Below are 17,494 nucleotides of genomic sequence, written 5' to 3'. Positions count from 1 at the left end.
CCATCGAACTCTGCCTCTGGAGTGCTGAGATTAAAGGCATGTGCCACCACTGCCCGGCATTGGGGGACACTGTTGTGTGGGTGTTAACAGTAGGGAGAAATTTGCTAGAAATATCGAGAGACAGAACAGTAGGGAAACAGGGAAGGCAGGGATGATGTAAGGGTAGGAAGCCAGCGCCAGCATTAGATAGACACAGGGCAAAGGAGGGAGTCCAGAGCCAGAGAGAGGCACACACTGCTCAGGCCCATTGAAGGCCCTGGGGGTCTGCACTTCTCAAAAGGAACCCAGACACTGTCCTGGGTATAACTCTGAGCTTTGCAGAGGGCGAAATACCAGTCCAAAGGCTGTTGCTGGACAAGGATTTTTTTGTGATCAGCCCTTTGTTCTCTAGATAGCAATTATCACTCAGTAAATTAATTTAGATAGCATTTAATCAGCAAGAGATTTGTTTATCCAGAACCTTATCATGGCTGGTTTCCAAGTTTCTGAGCTAGCAGATGTGGGATCTGTAGACACCGGGGATAACTTGATTAGGAAGACATTGGGGAGCCAGTGAGTGTTGAGCATTAAGGGACTGGATATTTGGCTCCCAACTGCTGCCTGACCTGTGAAACAGCTGACCTGCTTGAGAGAAGGGCAGTGATGAGCTCATGAGATTCCACACAAGAGAGCAATAGAGTGGCCAGCCAGGCATTTGAAGGTAAGTATGTGTGTGTGTGTGTGTGTGTGTGTGTAAGCATGCATGTAAGACTACCACTACTGTATTCTCATTGTTTTTGTTTTTCGAGACAGGGTTTCTCTGTGGTTTTGGAGCCTGTCCTGGAACTAGCTCTTGTAGACCAGGCTGGTCTCGAACTCACAGAGATCCGCGTGCCTCTGCCTCCCGAGTGCTGGGATTAAAGGTGTGTGCCACCACCACCCGGCTCTCATGTTTAAATTCTGAATTTAAAGTTCTTCAAGCATATGTAAGGTACAGACCAGGCAGAATCCTTTTTTTCTATTTTGATTGTTTTCCTCTGTGTGTGCATGTGTGCACTAACAAATATGCGCTAATATATTACATGTGTGTGCAGATGCTTCTGGAGGCCAGGCCAACACTGGGTGTCTTCTGTCACTTTTTACACTCTTTACCCCTATCCCTTTTTTGAAGCCAGGGTCTCAGCCTCCTGATTGTGGAACTCACCGATTCAGCTAGACTGACTGGACTCACCTATCTCCGTCTCCCAGCATTGGGATTAGTCACATACTCTCGGGCTGAACACGGTAACACATGTTTTTAATCTCACAGCTCAGGAGGCAGATGCAGGGAGGTCTCTAAGAGTTCAAGGGCCCAGGGAAGGTTGGATGAAACAACTAAGATCATCCCCTGGGGGTTATAAACAAGACATCTTCTTTACCTCGTGAACTTGCAGGGGCGTGGCCACCATTGCAGACAGCTCTTGGCCAGACTCTGGCTCCTTCTGGCTGAAGGTGACCCCTTTTGGCTTCCGGAGGATCTTGAACTGGCTGAAGGAAGAATACAACAACCCTCCAATTTATGTCACAGAGAATGGGGTGTCCAGACGAGGGGACCCAGAACTCAATGACACTGACAGGATCTACTACCTCCGCAGCTACATCAATGAAGCCCTCAAAGGTAAGAGCTTCTGCCTCACTGCCTGGCCCCAGTGAGCCCCTTCTTTGCTGGAGCATAAGTGTCTGCAGGATGGGGACACTAATGACAATTGCTTGGAGGAGTTTGAGCATTTGTTTGAGGCTAGAATCAGAGGTCTTTTCCTTCCTAGACTCACCTACACACAGCAAGTAAACCCAGTTTCCTGAACTGACCTGAGTTAGTTCCTGACCTGAGTCCTCTGCAACCCTTAGTCTTTCTTGCTGTTTGGCATCTCTGCACATTGCTTTCCTCTGTGAGCAGGCAAGAGTTGTCTGGTGGCTCTAGGGCCTTTTGATTGCAAGGTAGAAGGACTGGGGTGGTAGCTCAGGTGGGAAAGTGCTCACTGTACAACCCTGAGCCCTGGGTTCAATCCCAGACACTGAGGAAAGCTGGGCATGGTGGTGGGTGCTTGTAATCCCGGCACTGGGGAGGGAGAAAATGGAGGATCCTTGGGTCTCTTTGGCTGGCAGCCTAGCCTACCTGTCTCAAAGAACAAAGTGGATACAGCTCCTGAGGCTCGCCTCTGGCCTCTACATGCACCACACAGCACTCATATGAACACATAGTTACAAACTATGTGTGTGACATATCTGTAAACCTCGGGCTCTCCTACAGTAAAGGGAACAGACAGGAGGTCTTACTACAGCTCAGATCTTTTGCTTCTAAACACTCCTGCCTCTCCATGGGTATTTCAAGGTCCTCACTCAGACCAATCCCCCGAGCTACTGAAGAAAGCTGTGGGGTTAGCTCAGGCTATCCAAGCTCCATTCAGAACTGGGCCTTTCTAGAAAGATACCAGTGGTCCCGCATGTCCACTGTAGAGAACCTGCTAGCACACAGGAAGGGTTCAGAGTTGGAACTCACACCCTACAAAGCAGAATAATGGGGACAACTATGAGCCCGGCTTCAGGAGGCTTGGCACACAGGTGTCTTGATGTGAAGTGTTCACACTCGGCATGTTTTTTAGCCACTGTGCAGGATAAGGTGGACCTTCGAGGATACACGGTATGGAGCGTGATGGACAACTTCGAATGTTTCACAGGCTTTGCAGAGAGGTTTGGTGTGCACTTTGTGAACCGCTCAGACCCTTCTCTGCCAAGGATCCCCAAGGCATCAGCCAAGTTCTATGCCTCTGTAGTGAGCTGCAATGGCTTTCCTGACCCTGCACAAGGACCTCACCCTTGTCTCCAGCAACCAGAGGGTAGGTGGCACTGGAGGGACCAACACTGTGTGGTCAAGGGTGAGGGAGAGCTGCTCTTTGTACCTACCTGCCTTCCTCTAGTTCCTGGCCTTCTCCTGCCCTTCTGTCCCCTCCATTCATTAGCATGCGCTCCAGGCACCTTTTGGCTACTGCAGGTCTCTCCAGAGCCTGTCTTACCCTAGAGACTGGGCCCTGCTGTGGGAATGAGCAGAGCTAGATTCCTCCAGTCCTACCTGTAACTCACTGCAGCACCTTCCTTGAGAAGGAGAGAAACTTCCAGGTCATTTCTAGGTCAAGTTAACAGGATTGTATAAACACTACGGGTAGTACTGGTGGAGTGACTAAAATATATAAATGACTATGATAATAAAAGACTTTTATCCAGTTCCTGCTGTAGTTTAGTTTCCGAAAGTGATGCTTGAGACAGGGTTGGGGATACGTCTCAGTTGATGGAGAGCTCACCTAGCATGCTCATGGTGATGCGGGTCAAGACACATCGTTACACAAACGGGGTACACTAGCATAGCCATGTACTCTGAGCATGTAAAAGGTAGAGGCCGTAGAATTTGAATTGCAACATCATCTATGGCTAACTTCCTAGCCTGAGGCCTGTCGGGGCTACATGATACTGGTCTCGGGTAAAAGCATATGTGGGGGGGATGCACAGTATGATGGCTCATGGCTCAGTAGGTAAAACCACTATAGCCTGCGTTTTATATTGGAAACCCAAACTGGGAAGAGAGACTTCCTGAAAGTTGTCCTTTGCCCCTACATGAACATCGTGGTATATGCACACACAAAAACAACACAATAATGAAGGGAACCCACGCTGATAACACAGCGGTGAGCATTTGTTGTGTACGGTTATGAGGGGGATACTATACCACCTCTGGACTGCAATATCAGTGGGACTTTCCAGAGCTGTGGCAGTCTGGTAGCTAACAGTGCCAGAGCCTGAGCTGTCCTCACCTAGATGCTGAACCCACTGCCAGCCCTGTGAAGGCAGAAGTGCCCTTCCTGGGGCTGATGCTGGGCATCACAGAAGCACAGACGGCGTTGTATGTGCTCTTCGCTCTTCTGCTTCTTGGAGTCTGTAGCTTGGTGTTTCTATTGTACAAATACTGCAAGCGCTCCAAGCAACGGGAAACACAGCCAAGCCAAAGTGAGCTGAGTCCAGTGTCTTCCTTCGAAGGAGTCGCCAGCTCCTCTGTTGTGCAGAGAAGCCCTGTGCCCTGTGCCTGCTAGCACAGACTCCTGACCACAATGGATCTCTTCATCAAGGCTTCCTGCACTGTGGGAGATGGTTTTTATCTTGAAGCTCTCTAAGTTCTCAGTTGAAATGAAAAAGCATCTTCTTCAGTACTGGCAATTTTCCACAGACCCAGACCTAGAGAAGGAACTAGAGTGAAAACTCCAACCCAGGAAAGTTAGCTGCATCCGTGAAAACACAGCCAACTTTCTAATTTTAACCTTGAAGTTATGAGAACCATACTGTACATACAAAGCTTATTCCTTTTTTAAAATTTTATTGATTTTTATTGAGCTCTACATTTTTCTCTACTCTCCTCCCTGCCTCTCCCCTCCCCTTCTACCCTCTCCCAAGGTCGCCATGCTCCCAATTTACTCAGGAGATCTTGTCTTTTTCTACTTCCCATGTATATTAGATCGATGTATGTCTCTCTTAGGGTCCTCGTTGTTGTCTAGGTTCTCTGGGATTGTGATTTGTAGACTGGTTTTCTTTGCTTTGTGTTAAAAAAAAACACTTATGAGTGAGTACATGTGATAATTGTCTTTCTGGGTCTGGATTGCCCCACTCAAAATGATGTTTTCTAGCTCCATCCATTTTCCTGCAAAATTCAAGATGTCGTTATTTTTTTCTGCTACGTAGTACTCCATTGTGTAAATTGTGTACCACATTTTCCTTATCCATTTTTTGGTCGAGAGACATTTAGGTTGTTTCCCGGTTCTGGCTATACAAACTTATTCCTAAAGGCCAGGATCCATTAGACTCAGAACTAAGAGAATAAATAGTACTAGAAATTGCTCCTATCTTCCTTCTTATGTCATAAAATTTCATGTGCCACTTAGATTTTGAGTAAGCCCACGGTTTTAAAGTAAATTCCTGATCTTTTGTATTGGCAAACAGAGAAACTAGATTAGCTAGGCACTAATCGACCATCAGAAAACAAAGAGAACCCACTTCCTTTCCAGGACAGTCAAGTCCTCAGATCAACAACTAGGAGACCACTGGCTTTTCACTGCTCTTGTTAACTAAGCATGCTAAAGGAACGTTCCTGAGTCTGCCGCACACTGTCATCACATATAATACAAGTCAGAACTCCAGCCACCTCAGTCTATTTCCTGCCATTCTTCTGCTTTGGAACCTTTCCTGCAAGATCTTAATAACCTACACATCTGTCTTTATGAACTCACCTGTGCAGCGAACTGCCTTGCTTCTTCTAACGGAGCATCAGAAGGAAACTGACTTGTAAAGGAAGAGCCGTCAGGCAGCCGGAACTGAATTCTTGCAATGGTGCTAAGAAAAAAGTCAAGCTGCAGTCAGCACCTTCACCTACAGATTCTCAAGTAGTGTCGTTCACCACCAGACAAAGGCCACTGAGAAAGGCCAGGACACTTGTTCCATAGCTTGATGATATAACCTTGTTCCCATAGTGAAAGGAGAGAACCCTTAAGCCGACATCTGACCTCCATGCATGCACCATGGCATGCTGCTCCCACACCCATAAATAGTTCGTTCTTTCCTTCCTTCTTTCCTTTGCTTCTTTTTGATCTTTCTTTTTCCTTCAATTCAGTTGAGAGTAGAAATGATGTTTTGCGGTGGGCAAGACGGCTCAGCAGGTAAAGTATTTGCCATGCAAGCCTGTCAACCTGCAATCCTATCACAGGAGGATCCCAGGTTAGAGGCAAGCCCAGGCTATGTGCCCAGTGAAACCTGGTCTCAAAAACAAAACAAAAAAAAAAAAACAAAACAAAACAAGGGCCTGGTGAGATGACTTAATTCAACCCCTAAGACCCTTCCTCCACAAAGGAGAGAACTAATTCCTGAAAGTTGTTTACATTCACATGGACTCCATGGAACACACACACAACACCCATCCCAGGGCCAAAATAAATGTTAAACTTCTTTTAAAACAACAGAAATAAAATACAGAACCATGTAGCTATCACAGAAAACCGTAGAATATTTCATGACTTCCTAAAATACCCCTGAGCCTATTAGCAATCACTCCCTTTCCTCTCCCGGGCCCTAGCAACCATTAACTGGTTTGCCCAGTTGGACCCTTTCATCCAAAGGAATCGTGTGTGATCTTTCATATAGCATTGTGTCTTCAAAAGTCATCCAATGCTCTCTCTGAGTTTGGTTCCCAGCCGCCAGGGTTGGGATCTGCCTTGACTGTAGCTTCAAGGCACCCAACCTGTAGTAGTAGGAGCGGCGGGCTGAATCCCCGCACCCGGCCACCTGAGCCGGCTAGCTTTACCCGAAATAATTCCACGGAAACTGTATTCTTTTAAACACTGCCTGACCCATTAGTTTCAGTTTCTTATTGGCTAGCTTTTACATATTGATCTAACCCATTTCTATTAATCTGTGTAGCCCACAAGCTGGCTTACCAGAAATGATCTTAACCTGCGTCTGTCTGGAGTGGGAGAACCATGGCGACTCCTTGACTCAGCTTCTTTCTCCCAGCATTCCGTTCTGTTTACTCCGCCTACCTAAGGGTTGGCCTATCAAATGGGTCTAGGCAGTTTCTTTATTAATAAGAAATCACTCCCACATCATTTCCCCTTTTTCTGTTTAAACAAAAAAGAAAGGCTTTAACTTTAACATAGTAAAATTACATATAGCAAAAACAGTTATTAAGCAAGAATCACAGTTACAATATTTATATCTATTTTATCATAACAATGGAAAACTGTAACTACCTATCCATTCTTCAACTCCATCAAAGACTCCAGAAGGATATAATATTACCTAAGTAAACAAGAACTAAGAAACTTCAAACTCTAGAAATAACAAAGACATCTTGCTGCCTGGACAGTCACCCAAAGTTCCTCTGTACCATTGGGGCATCCATCTTCAGCCTTCAGGCCCATAGTATCCAGCAGACATTTCCATGAAGCAGGCAATTTTAAAGACAGTTCAGTCACTATCTGCTGTGTCCTGCAGAATGTCTCACAGACTCTTTTATGAGTCATGAACCCCAAAAGACCGTCTCACCTTTAGGCAAGTTCAGCAGTCCTCTCTCTGCGGGTTCTCTGTGTCCATTTTATGCAACAGTCCAGGCAAGAGCAGTTTCTTGCCCAAATGGCTATCAAACTCCATAAGGATCCTCTTCGATGCCCATCTTCTTCTTGAAGTAGATTGGTGCCGCCAGGAGCAGACATGTCTCATTGTCATGAAAAGTCCTAAGTTATTAAAATATTTTAAATGCCATATTCTGTAGCCTTTGAGAGATATGAAGAATGCCTATCTGAAATATATCTCTATATATCTAGAAAATCTAAGTAACATGACTACAAACTTGACTATTATTTATGATTATCCATCAACAACCTATATTTCCTAATTATACATTACATTTTAAAAATGAACTACACAATCACACCTTATTCAAGATCAAAAATACATATACACATAACAAAATTGACCTTAAAATCCATACCAATGCAAATTATTCATACCTATATCACCAACCAACATCATCTTTCACCCCTTGGAAGTTTTTGAGATTAAAAGGAGAGGTTTAATTTGTATGTGTCTGTGGAGAGCATATGCAAACATGTATGCATGCACACCTTCACAGAAGGCAGAAGAAGGCACAGAGTGTCTTCTGTCACTCTCCACCTAGTCCTTTGAACCTGGGGCCTATGCTGTCTCAGCTGGCCTGGAAGTCAGCCAGTGCTAGCCATCCTCCTGTCTGCTCCATGATTGGAGCTGGGTTAGACATTTGGTGGACTCCGGGCTTGTTACGTGAGTGCTGGGATCTAAACTCAGATCCTTATGACTCACAGTGAGCATTCATTTATGTTTTATTTTATTTATTTGTTGTTTTGTTTGTTTTTGAAGACAGGGTTTCTCTGCAAAACAGTCCTGGCTGTCCTGGAGCTCACTCTGTAGACCAGTCTGGGCTCAAACTCACAGAGATCCACCTGCTTCTGCCTCTTGAGCGCTAGGATGCTTACGGCATGTTCCACCACTGGCAGTGAGCATTCTTAATTGATGAGCCATCTTTCCAACTCCAAGCATGACCATATAAATACTATGACTTCTGAGGATGGAAAAGAGTATTTGCCTATGCATTTAGGTTTTAATTCTTTCAATAATCTTTTTTTACTTTTTACTCTAAAAGAGTTATACTTTTATTAAATTTATCAAATATTTATTGCAATTTCTTTCTTTTTATTGTTTTTGTTTTTTATTCATTCATTTATTTATTTTGTTTTTCGAGACAGGGTTTCTCTGTACCTTTGGAGCCTATATTGGAACTAGTTCATGTCGACCAGGCTGGCCTCGAATGCACAGAGATCCACCTGCCTCTGCCTCCAGAGTGCTGGGATTAAAGGCATGCCCCAGCATCGCCCGGCCAAAAATTTATTGCAATTTCTAATAAATTTTAATTATCACCATTTTTTGAGATTTGTTGTGTTTTTATTTATGTATATGTGTCAGTGTGTGTCTGTGTGAATGTATGCCAGTAATATAGGTGCTCTTGGAAACAGGAAGATGGTGTTAGATCCTCTGGAGCAAGAGTTGCTACAGGTGGTTTCAAGCTACTTGATGTGGGTGCTAGGAACTGAACTCAGGTTCTCTGCCAGATCAGCAAATGCTCTCACCCAACCTCTGAGCCATTTCCCTAACCCTTCTGACAAATCAAAAGTTTAAAAAAGTGTATCTTTGAGACAGGGTCTCACCATGTAGTCCTGGCCAGCCTGGAACTCACTATGTAGTACAGGCTAGCCTCAAACTCAGAGATCTGTCTGCCTTCCAAGTGCACCACCACACGAGGTCATAATATTTGATTATGAAAGTTAGCAATTGTCCAATATCAAAAAACACCTAAATCCTAATCAGGAGCTAGGCTTGGTGGTCCATACCTTTTAACCCAGCAGTTTGGAGGCAGAGGCAGGTAGATCTCTGTGAGTTGAAGGCCAGGCTGGTCTACATAAACAATTTCAGGTTAGCAAGAGCAACACAGGGAGATTCTATTCAAAATAAACAATAAAAATAAATAAGAGAAACACCAGCATAAGGCACACGTCACATAGTGTGGCGTTTATAAAGTCAAGGAATAAACACTGTACATAAAATTCCTTAGGTTCATATGCAGACTTTACACATTTAAGATTTGAGTTTTTTGTTTTGTCGCTTTCTTCATTTAGGAACTATCAAGAATCTGAGTTGTTATACAAAAACAGATGGACTGGCTCCATAGCCGGGGACAAAGTCTGGCACAAAACTGGTGTTCAGTGAGTGTTTGTTGAAAGTCTAGAGAGGGTGGCACACACCTTTGATCCCAGTCCCCAGGAAACAGAAACGTGTGGACCTCTGTGAGTTCAAGGCCATCCTGGTCTACAGAGCAAGTTCCAGGACAGTCTCCAAGTTACACAGAGAAACCCTGTCCCAAAAGAAAAAGAAACAAAAACAAAGGAACCAGTGTTTGTTGAATGAGCACACAAATAAACAATATTCAGATGTGCATACGAGAGCTTAATTTAGAAAGCAGCTGCTGGAAGGGGATGCTCCTCCATTGTTGGTGGGGATGCAAGCTCGTAAGCTGCTCTGGAAATCAGTCTGGTGATTTCTCAGAAATTTAGGAAATATCTACCTCAGGACTCAGCAATACTGCTGTTGGGTATGTCCCCAAAAGATGCTCAATTATACTAAAAGGACATGTACTCAGCAATGTTTATAGCAGCATTTTTTTGTTGTTTTTTTTTTCCCCAAGACAGGGTTTCTCTGTAGCTTTGGAGCCTGTTCTGGAGCTAGCTCTTGCCCAGGCTGGCCTCGAACTCAAAGAGATCCACCTGCCTCTGCCTCCAGAGTGCTGATATTAAAGGCGTGCGCCATCACCGCCCATAGCAGCATTTTTAATATCCAGAACCTGGAAACATCCTAGATGCACCACAACTGAAGAATGGATAAAGAAAATGTGGTACATTGGCACAATGGAGTACTACACAGTGGTGAAAAAAAACAACAACAACGATATCTTGAAATTTGCAGGCAAATGAATGGATCTAGAAAAAATCATATTGAGTGAAGTAACCTAGACCCAGAAAGGCAAATAAATACAAGACGCATTCACTCATAAGACATAAAGTACAGAAAAACTAGCTTACTAGCCACAACCCCAGAGAAACTAGATAACAGACAGGACCCTAAGAGAGACATACATGGATCTACATAGAAAGGTGAAAAAGACAAGATCTGAGTAAATTGGGAGCATGGGGGTTACAGGAGAGAGTAGAAGGGGGGAGGGAAGGAAGAAAGGGGGAGTGGATCAAAACATATAGCTCAATAAAAGTAATTCTTAAAAAAGCAGCTGCCGAGCTTGTTATGGCCCAGTGGTTCAGCACACTGACAGTTCTTCCAGAGGACACAGGGTCCCAGCATCCACATGGCAGCTAACAAACCTCTGTAACTCCAGTCCCAGGGGACCCAACACCCTCTCCTGGCCCCTATGAGCACTGTATGCATATGGTGTACATACATATACATATGCAAAACACTTATACACAATAAAAATAATTTAAAAAAGAAAACAACTGCTATAAAATTTTCCTAGACTTGTAACCAAAACTTTTGAAAGTCTCTCTCTCTCTCTCTCTCAAAATTAATGCTTTTATACAGACTGCAATTTACAAATTCTTTGTTTTTCTTTGAATTTTTTTGGACAGGGTTTCAGTGTTTGGCCCTGACTGGCCTGTGACTCTTCGTAGACCAGGCTGGCCTTGCATTCACAGAGCTCTATCTCCATGTCTCCTGTGTGCCAGGGTTAAAGGCTTGCATCACCATGCCCAGCTAGAGAATCTTTAAAAGCTGTATTTTCTTTTTTCTTTTTCTTTTCAAATTTTTTATTTTATTTTATGTGTATCAGTCTGTGTGAAGGTGTTAGATCTTGCAGTTAGAGTTGTTAACTGCCATGTGGGTGCTGGGAACTGAACCCAGGTTCTCTGGAAGAGCAGTCAGTACTCTTAACTACTGAGCCATCTTTCCAGCCCCTCAAAGCTGTGTTTTCTTTAAAAAAAAAAAAACCCTAAATAACTATGGGAGGTGGCACATGCCTTTAACCTCCGCACTTGGCAGATCTCTGTGAGTTTGAGGCCAGCCTGGTCTACACATCATATTCCAGGGCAGCCAGGGTTATAATGTGAGACTCTGTCTCAAAGAATAAAGTAACATGAAGAAATAACTTTAAAATGGTTTTGGGTGGCCAGAGAGATGGCTCAGTCGTTAAGAGCACTTGCTGCTCTTCCAAAGGACCCGAGTTCAGCTCCTAACACTCAGGTAAGGGAGCTCACAACCATCTGTAGCTCCAGGTCCAGGGGATTTGACACTTCTGGTCTCTGAGAATATCTACACTCTCATGTACATGTCCACATCAGATACACACACCTACATATAATGAAACACAAACACATCAGAAACAAACAAATAAACAAAGAACAGCAAACTCCCCCCCCCCAAAAAAAAACAACCCTATCATGGCCTAGTACAATGGATTCAGGGTAAACACGTGGGGCTGGTGACCTGAGATTGAGCCCCAGAACCCATGAAAAGGTTGAAGGTGAGAATTGACTCCACACCGTTGTCCTCTGAAGTCCAAATGTGTCATGACACACAGGCACGCTAATGATGGGGTTGGGGGCAGAGCTGACTCAGCGGTTAAGAGCACTTGTCAGTCTTGTATAGGACACTTGTACAGGTTCAATTCCCAGCACCAATATGGTGACTTAGCAACCATCCCAAAGGACCCAGCACCCTCTTCTGGCCTCTGAGGTCACTAGCACACAACTAGCACACATACGTTCATGCAGGCATAGCAGTCATACATGAGAAAGAAAGAAATCTCAAGAAAACAAATTTTTTGAAGAGTAGTCATGTTGTGAGGGGGGAAATATTGAAAATTAAACTATGTAGTATTTTTTTTAATTTTTATTGCTTTGTAAATAATACCACTCAAAATTTCCACTTCCTCCCCTCCTCCCATTTCCCTCCCACTCCCCCTCCAGTCATAAGAGAGGGCAGGGTACCCTGCCCTGTGGGAAGTCCAAGGCCCTCCCAGCTCCATCCAGACCTAGGAAGGTGTGCATCCAAACGGACTAGGATCCCAAAAAGCCAGTACATGCAGTAGAAACAAATCCTAGTGCCATTATCATTGGCTTCTAAGCCCTCATTGTCAGTCACATTCAGAGAGTCCGGTTTGACCCCATGCTCGTTCAGTCCCAGTCCAGCTGGCTTTGGTGAGCTCTCATTAGATCAGGTACACTGTCTCAGTGGGTGGACCAACCTCTCGCAATCCTGACTTCCTTGCTCATCTTCTCCCTTTTTCTGCTCTTCAGCTGGACCTTGGGAGCTCAGTCCAGTGCTCCCATGTGGGTCTCTGTCTCTATCTCCATCCATCGCCAGACGAAGATTCTATGGTGATATTCAGGATATTCATCAGTGTGACTATGGGACAAGGCCAGTTCAGGCACCCTCTCCTCTATTGCCCAAGGACCTAGCTGGGGACATCCCTGTGGACACCTAGGATTCCCTCTAGAGCCAAGTCTCTAGCCAACCCTAAAATGGCTCCCTTAATTAAGGTATCTTCTTTCCTGCTCCTATATTCACCCTTCCTCCTTCTCAACCATACCACTCCCTCAAGCTCTCCCAAATCCTTCCCTTCTCCTCCCTCTCTCCCCTTCTCTCCTTCCCCCCACCCCATGCTCCCAACCTTTGCCAGGAGATCTTGTCTGCTTCCAATTTCCTGGAAGATCTATATATGTTTTTCTTTGGGTTCACCTTCTTATTTAGCTTCTCTAGGATCGCAAACTATAGGCTAAATGTCCTTTGTTTATGACTAGAGTCCACTAATGAGTGAGTACAAACCATATTCATCTTTTGGGGTCTGGGTTATCTCACTCAGGATAGTGTTTTCCATCCATTTGCATGTACAATTCAAGATGTCATTGTTTTTTACTTCTGAGTAGTACTCTAATGTGTATATGTTTCACACTTTCTTGAGGCATTCTTCCATTGAGGGTCATCTAGGTTGTTTCCAGGTTCTGGCTATTACAAATAATGCTGCTATGAACATACCCCAGTAACACAGACAATAAGAGCAACAATGAATAAATTGGACTTCCTGAAACTGAGAAGCTTCTGTAAAGCAAAGGACACTGTCATTAAGACAAAAAGGCAACCTACTGAATGGGAGAAGATCTTGACCATCAGACAAAGGCCTGAACTCCAAAATATATAAAGAACTCAAGAAACTAGATATTAAAATTCTAAATAACCCAATTAAAAATGGGGTACTGAACTAAACAGAATTCTCAACAGAAGAAGTTCAAAAGGCCAAAAGATACTTAAGGTCATGTTCAACCTCCTTAGCAATCAGGGACATGCAAATCAAAACAACTTTGAGATACCATCTTAAACCTATCAGAATGGCTAAAATCAGAAACACCAATAATAACCTATGCTGGAAAGGATGTGGAGTAAGGGGAACACTCATCCATTGCTGGTGGAAATGCAAACTTGTACAACCACTTTGGAAATCAGTGTGGTGGTTTCTCAGGAAATTGGGAGTCAACCTACCTCAAGTTCCAGCAATACCACTCTTGGGAATATACCCAAGAGATGCCCAATCATACTACAAAAGCATTTGTTCAACTATGTTCATATCAATTTTTCTTAACTATTTCAATTCAATACAGAATTCCTTGAAAACAGAAGACCACATTGATATTCTTTCAGTTACTAATTGTGCTATTGTGTGCACTGTGTGGTAGGGTCTGAAAGTCAGCATAGAGAAACAATATTACAAACGTCAGAAGATCAAGCATTTCAGATAAAGGTAGACACCAGTGGCTCACTTCTCTGGTCCAGCACTTAGCTAGTTCAGTGAAGAGAGTTCAGGGATTCTACTGGCTGCACAGAAAGGCGCAGTCTCAACATGAATGAACGAGCACACAGCGAAGCTCACCAGTGCTATCTGCTGCTTGATGGCTCTCGAGCCGCTCTGTCTTCTGCCTTTTCTCTGCTTCTTTCTTCTAACATTCTTTTTGCTAATTCCTCCTCTTGTTTCCTCTTATTTCCTTATCCAACATTTCCTGTCCAGTTTTTCTCCTTTCAATTTCCTTCTTAATCTCTCTCTGAATCAAAGAAAAGTGTGATGAACCCAAACCACAATCCAATCTTCTCTCCCAGACAATATTCTGATATAGGAAAGCTGATTGTAGAGTGTAGTTAAAAGACCAGAACGTCATAAAATTGTCTGCTGCTGATACGGGTCAGTGAGTACAAGTGCCTGCCACCAGAGTTTACTCTATGGACCCACATGATGGAAGGAGAAGATGTTTGCAGAGGCAACAGGTGTCCTTAAATCACGGAGCCGTCTTCCCACTCCCATCCCCGTTTCCATTCTCTGATATGGTTTTTCTAGACAGTCTTACTAGCTCTGGCAGATCTCAAACTCACTATGTCTGCTCACCTGCCCTCAACCTCAGAGATCCACACACCTCAGCCTCCTGAGTGCTGAGTTAAAGATGGGCATCACCCTTGGTTCACAGGGGAACAGATTGGAGAGGGGTTCATGTTTCTTGTGTCAGATTTCATCTGATTTGTTCAGGTATTTTCAAATTCTTGTCCTTGTGTGAAGTTTGTTGTTGTAACCTTCATTATTGGCAAGAATGAAGATTCTTTAAGAGACAAACCTGTTCCTATGTCTAGAGAACAGTTTGAACAGGGAAGCCCATGGAATTAGGATTTCCCCGGGAATTCCATGCAGCCTTTGGGTAGGGCAAGAACAAAAGCTGAAACTGAGTTCCAGTCAGGGAGGGAGCTTGTTTTCAGGGAAAGAACTGCACACAGACACACAGGTCAACTTCTCAGACCGCTCTGCAGAAGAAACTGAATGGTCAGTGAGGGGCAGGGCCACAACTTGACCAGAACTGCTGAGCTGTGCCCTTTATTTAACCTTAACCCTTAGGGACCGGAGAGATGCACAGTGGTTAAAAACTGCTGCTCAGCAGAGGACCCGGTTTGATTCCCAGCATCTATATGGTGACTCAAAACCATGTATAACTGCAGTTCCAGGGGATCTGACACCCTCTTCTAGCCTCTGAGGCTGCCTGACGTGTATGTGATATTTCTCTGTGTTTCCCTGGCTGTCCTGGAACTGCTTACTAGACCAGGTTGACCTGGAACTCACAGAGATCTGCCTGTCTCTGCCTCCTAAGAGCTGGGATTAAGGACATGTCACCACCATCTTGCAATAAATCTTTTAAAATAACAAAACTCATGTCACAACCCTGAAGATGGGGCTAGAAATTAGAAGTTCAACATGCCCCTTTATTCTCTCCACCATGCCCACAGTGAATAATTCTTTCTGTTTTTTTTTTTCACCTTTATGTATCTGGCATTTGGGAGCTAGTGACTGAGCTTAGCCTGTTGGGGCTGCCAGGGTTCAGACACCCTGACTGTAGCACAAATACTGGGGTTCAACCTGACAACCAGAAAAGCAAAGCAGCCAAGCCACTAGAGAAGTTTTTCCTCTACCAAGGCGAGGCGACCACAGACTAAGCAGAGTAAGCCTCTCTCTCCTCCCATTTTATATTCCCTGTAGTGCTGGCATTAAGGGCATATGACTCCCTAGAACTGGGATTAAAAGTGTAGGGCACCACCACCTGCATTTATTGTTTCATTAATCTTGTGTAGCCCAGGGTGGCCTTTAACTCACAGAGATCCATCTCTGTCTCTCAAAACCTGGAATTAAAGGTGTGTGCCACCACTGCCTGAGCTCTAGTGATTTACCTTTGCCTTTCTGAATCAGGCAAGCTTTATTTATTAAAATATTAACAAAATTTCACTATGCCTAACAAATCCAATAACATTATCCCATGGTTTGTACGTTTGTAAAGACTAGGGTGGAGTAGACAGCTCGATGGTAAGTTGCTTCCTGCACAGCGACGCGGACCTTAGTTTTGATGCTCAGTGCTCTTGTAAAAAGCCAAGATTGATGACACAACTGTAATTCTGCACTGAAGAGGCTGGGACAGGCAGCTCCCTAGGGCTCACAATCGGGGAATACGCCCAAGATCTACCTCTGGCCTCCACATGTTTGAGGACACACAAGTTCATGAACATGTATTCAGAAGTGCAAGACAAGTTTTGTTTTGTTTCTATGAAGATTACACTGTTTGAAGTTACCAAGCTCTCATTTAACGATCCTAGATAACACAGTTAAATATTGTGGGGATAATCACTGTTTTTTACAACTTCAACTGTGTTATAAGGTCTGGTTTCCTACCAGAGCTTCTAACCATTCCTTGGTCATGGAGCTGCCTTGGACAGCACTCTTCCTGAGCACTGTCCTCCTGAGTCTTTCATGCCAGGGGATTGACCTGGAACCCGACAGAAATTTTATTTCGGCCACTGGTCCTCTTACAAATGACTTAGTGATTAACCTGAACCATCCACTGGGAACCCAGGGCTCTGGTTTTGGACCTGGTAGCAAGGACTTCTACGTCTGCCAGCAGCCATTGCCCTCTTTCTTGCCACAGTACTTGAGCAGCCTTCGTGCCAGTCAGGTAACCCATTACAAAGTACTTCTATCATGGGCACAGCTTCTCCCAACGGGAAGCCCCAAGAATCCAGACCAGGAAGCAGTGCAGTGCTACCGACAACTCCTGCAGTCCCTGAAGGCTGCCCAGCTTCAGCCCATGGTGGTCCTGTGCCACCAGACGCCACCCACCCACGGCACCATCCAGAGAGACAGGGACTTTGCTGACCTCTTTGCCGACTATGCCACATTCGCCTTCCAGTCCTTTGGGGACCTTGTTGAGATCTGGTTCACCTTCAGCGACTTGGAGAAAGTGATCATGGATCTTGCCCCGCAGGGTTCAAAAGCTTCTGCTCTGCAAATCCTCAGCAATGCCCACAGGAAAGCCTTTGAAGTTTACCATAGAGAGTTCTCTTCTCAGGGTGAGTACACACGGACATGGTGGCCCGGCAGCAGCCTTCACCACCCTCCTCTGCTTGCTTCTTAGGCAGGAACTGATGAGGCCCCCGCCTGTACGCATCTAGGAGTTCTGTGTGTCTGTCTGTGCGTGTCTGTGCGTGTGTGTGTGTGTGTGTGTGTGTGTGTACGTGTGATTTTATTTTTATTTTAGATAAGTGGGTGTTTTATCCACATGTTTGTCTGAGCACCATGTGCATGCCTGTGCCCTCAGATGCTCTGGAACTGGAGTTACAGACGGTTTTGAGTTGCCATGTGGGTGCCAGGAATCAAACCAGGGACCTCTGGAAGAGCAGCCTGTGCTCTTAATGCTGAGCCATCTCTCCAGCCCTTGAAAACTATCTTCTAGATTCTTCCTCAGGGTCAAGTATGAGCAACTGTCTTTCTCTGCCC

General features: G+C 44.7%; 2 protein-coding genes across 2 annotated transcripts in view; both read left to right on the top strand.

The window, feature by feature from the left end:
- Window positions 1–466: 466 nt before the first annotated feature.
- Window positions 467–4,107, top strand: LOC142859214 (lactase/phlorizin hydrolase-like). The gene is made up of 4 exons (XM_075989558.1): window positions 467–552; window positions 1,413–1,636; window positions 2,622–2,855; window positions 3,829–4,107. The coding sequence occupies exons 1-4, from the start codon at window positions 467–469 to the stop codon at window positions 4,098–4,100; spliced, it is 816 nt and encodes a 271-aa protein (XP_075845673.1). The 3' UTR covers window positions 4,101–4,107.
- Window positions 4,108–16,418: 12,311 nt separating this feature from the next.
- Window positions 16,419–17,494, top strand: part of LOC142859213 (lactase/phlorizin hydrolase-like) — a 40,545-nt gene continuing 39,469 nt past the window's right edge. The window contains exon 1 of the mRNA XM_075989557.1: window positions 16,419–17,067. Coding sequence (XP_075845672.1) covers window positions 16,419–17,067 — 649 coding nt within the window. The remainder of the gene's footprint in view (window positions 17,068–17,494) is intronic.

The sequence above is a fragment of the Microtus pennsylvanicus genome, chromosome 10 (genome assembly GCF_037038515.1).
Source record: "Microtus pennsylvanicus isolate mMicPen1 chromosome 10, mMicPen1.hap1, whole genome shotgun sequence".
In the NCBI taxonomy this organism is placed as follows: Eukaryota; Metazoa; Chordata; class Mammalia; order Rodentia; family Cricetidae; genus Microtus; species Microtus pennsylvanicus.
This window is presented reverse-complemented; position numbering and strand designations above follow the sequence as displayed.

Coding starts and splice junctions, on each gene's coding strand:
- LOC142859214 (XM_075989558.1), top strand. CDS start 467: ATGGCTGGTTTCCAAGTTTCTGAGCTAGCAGATGTGGGATCTGTAGAC. Junction 1,637..2,621: donor CATCAATGAAGCCCTCAAAG/GTAAGAGCTTCT, acceptor CATGTTTTTTAG/CCACTGTGCAGGATAAGGTG. Junction 2,856..3,828: donor TTGTCTCCAGCAACCAGAGG/GTAGGTGGCACT, acceptor GTCCTCACCTAG/ATGCTGAACCCACTGCCAGC.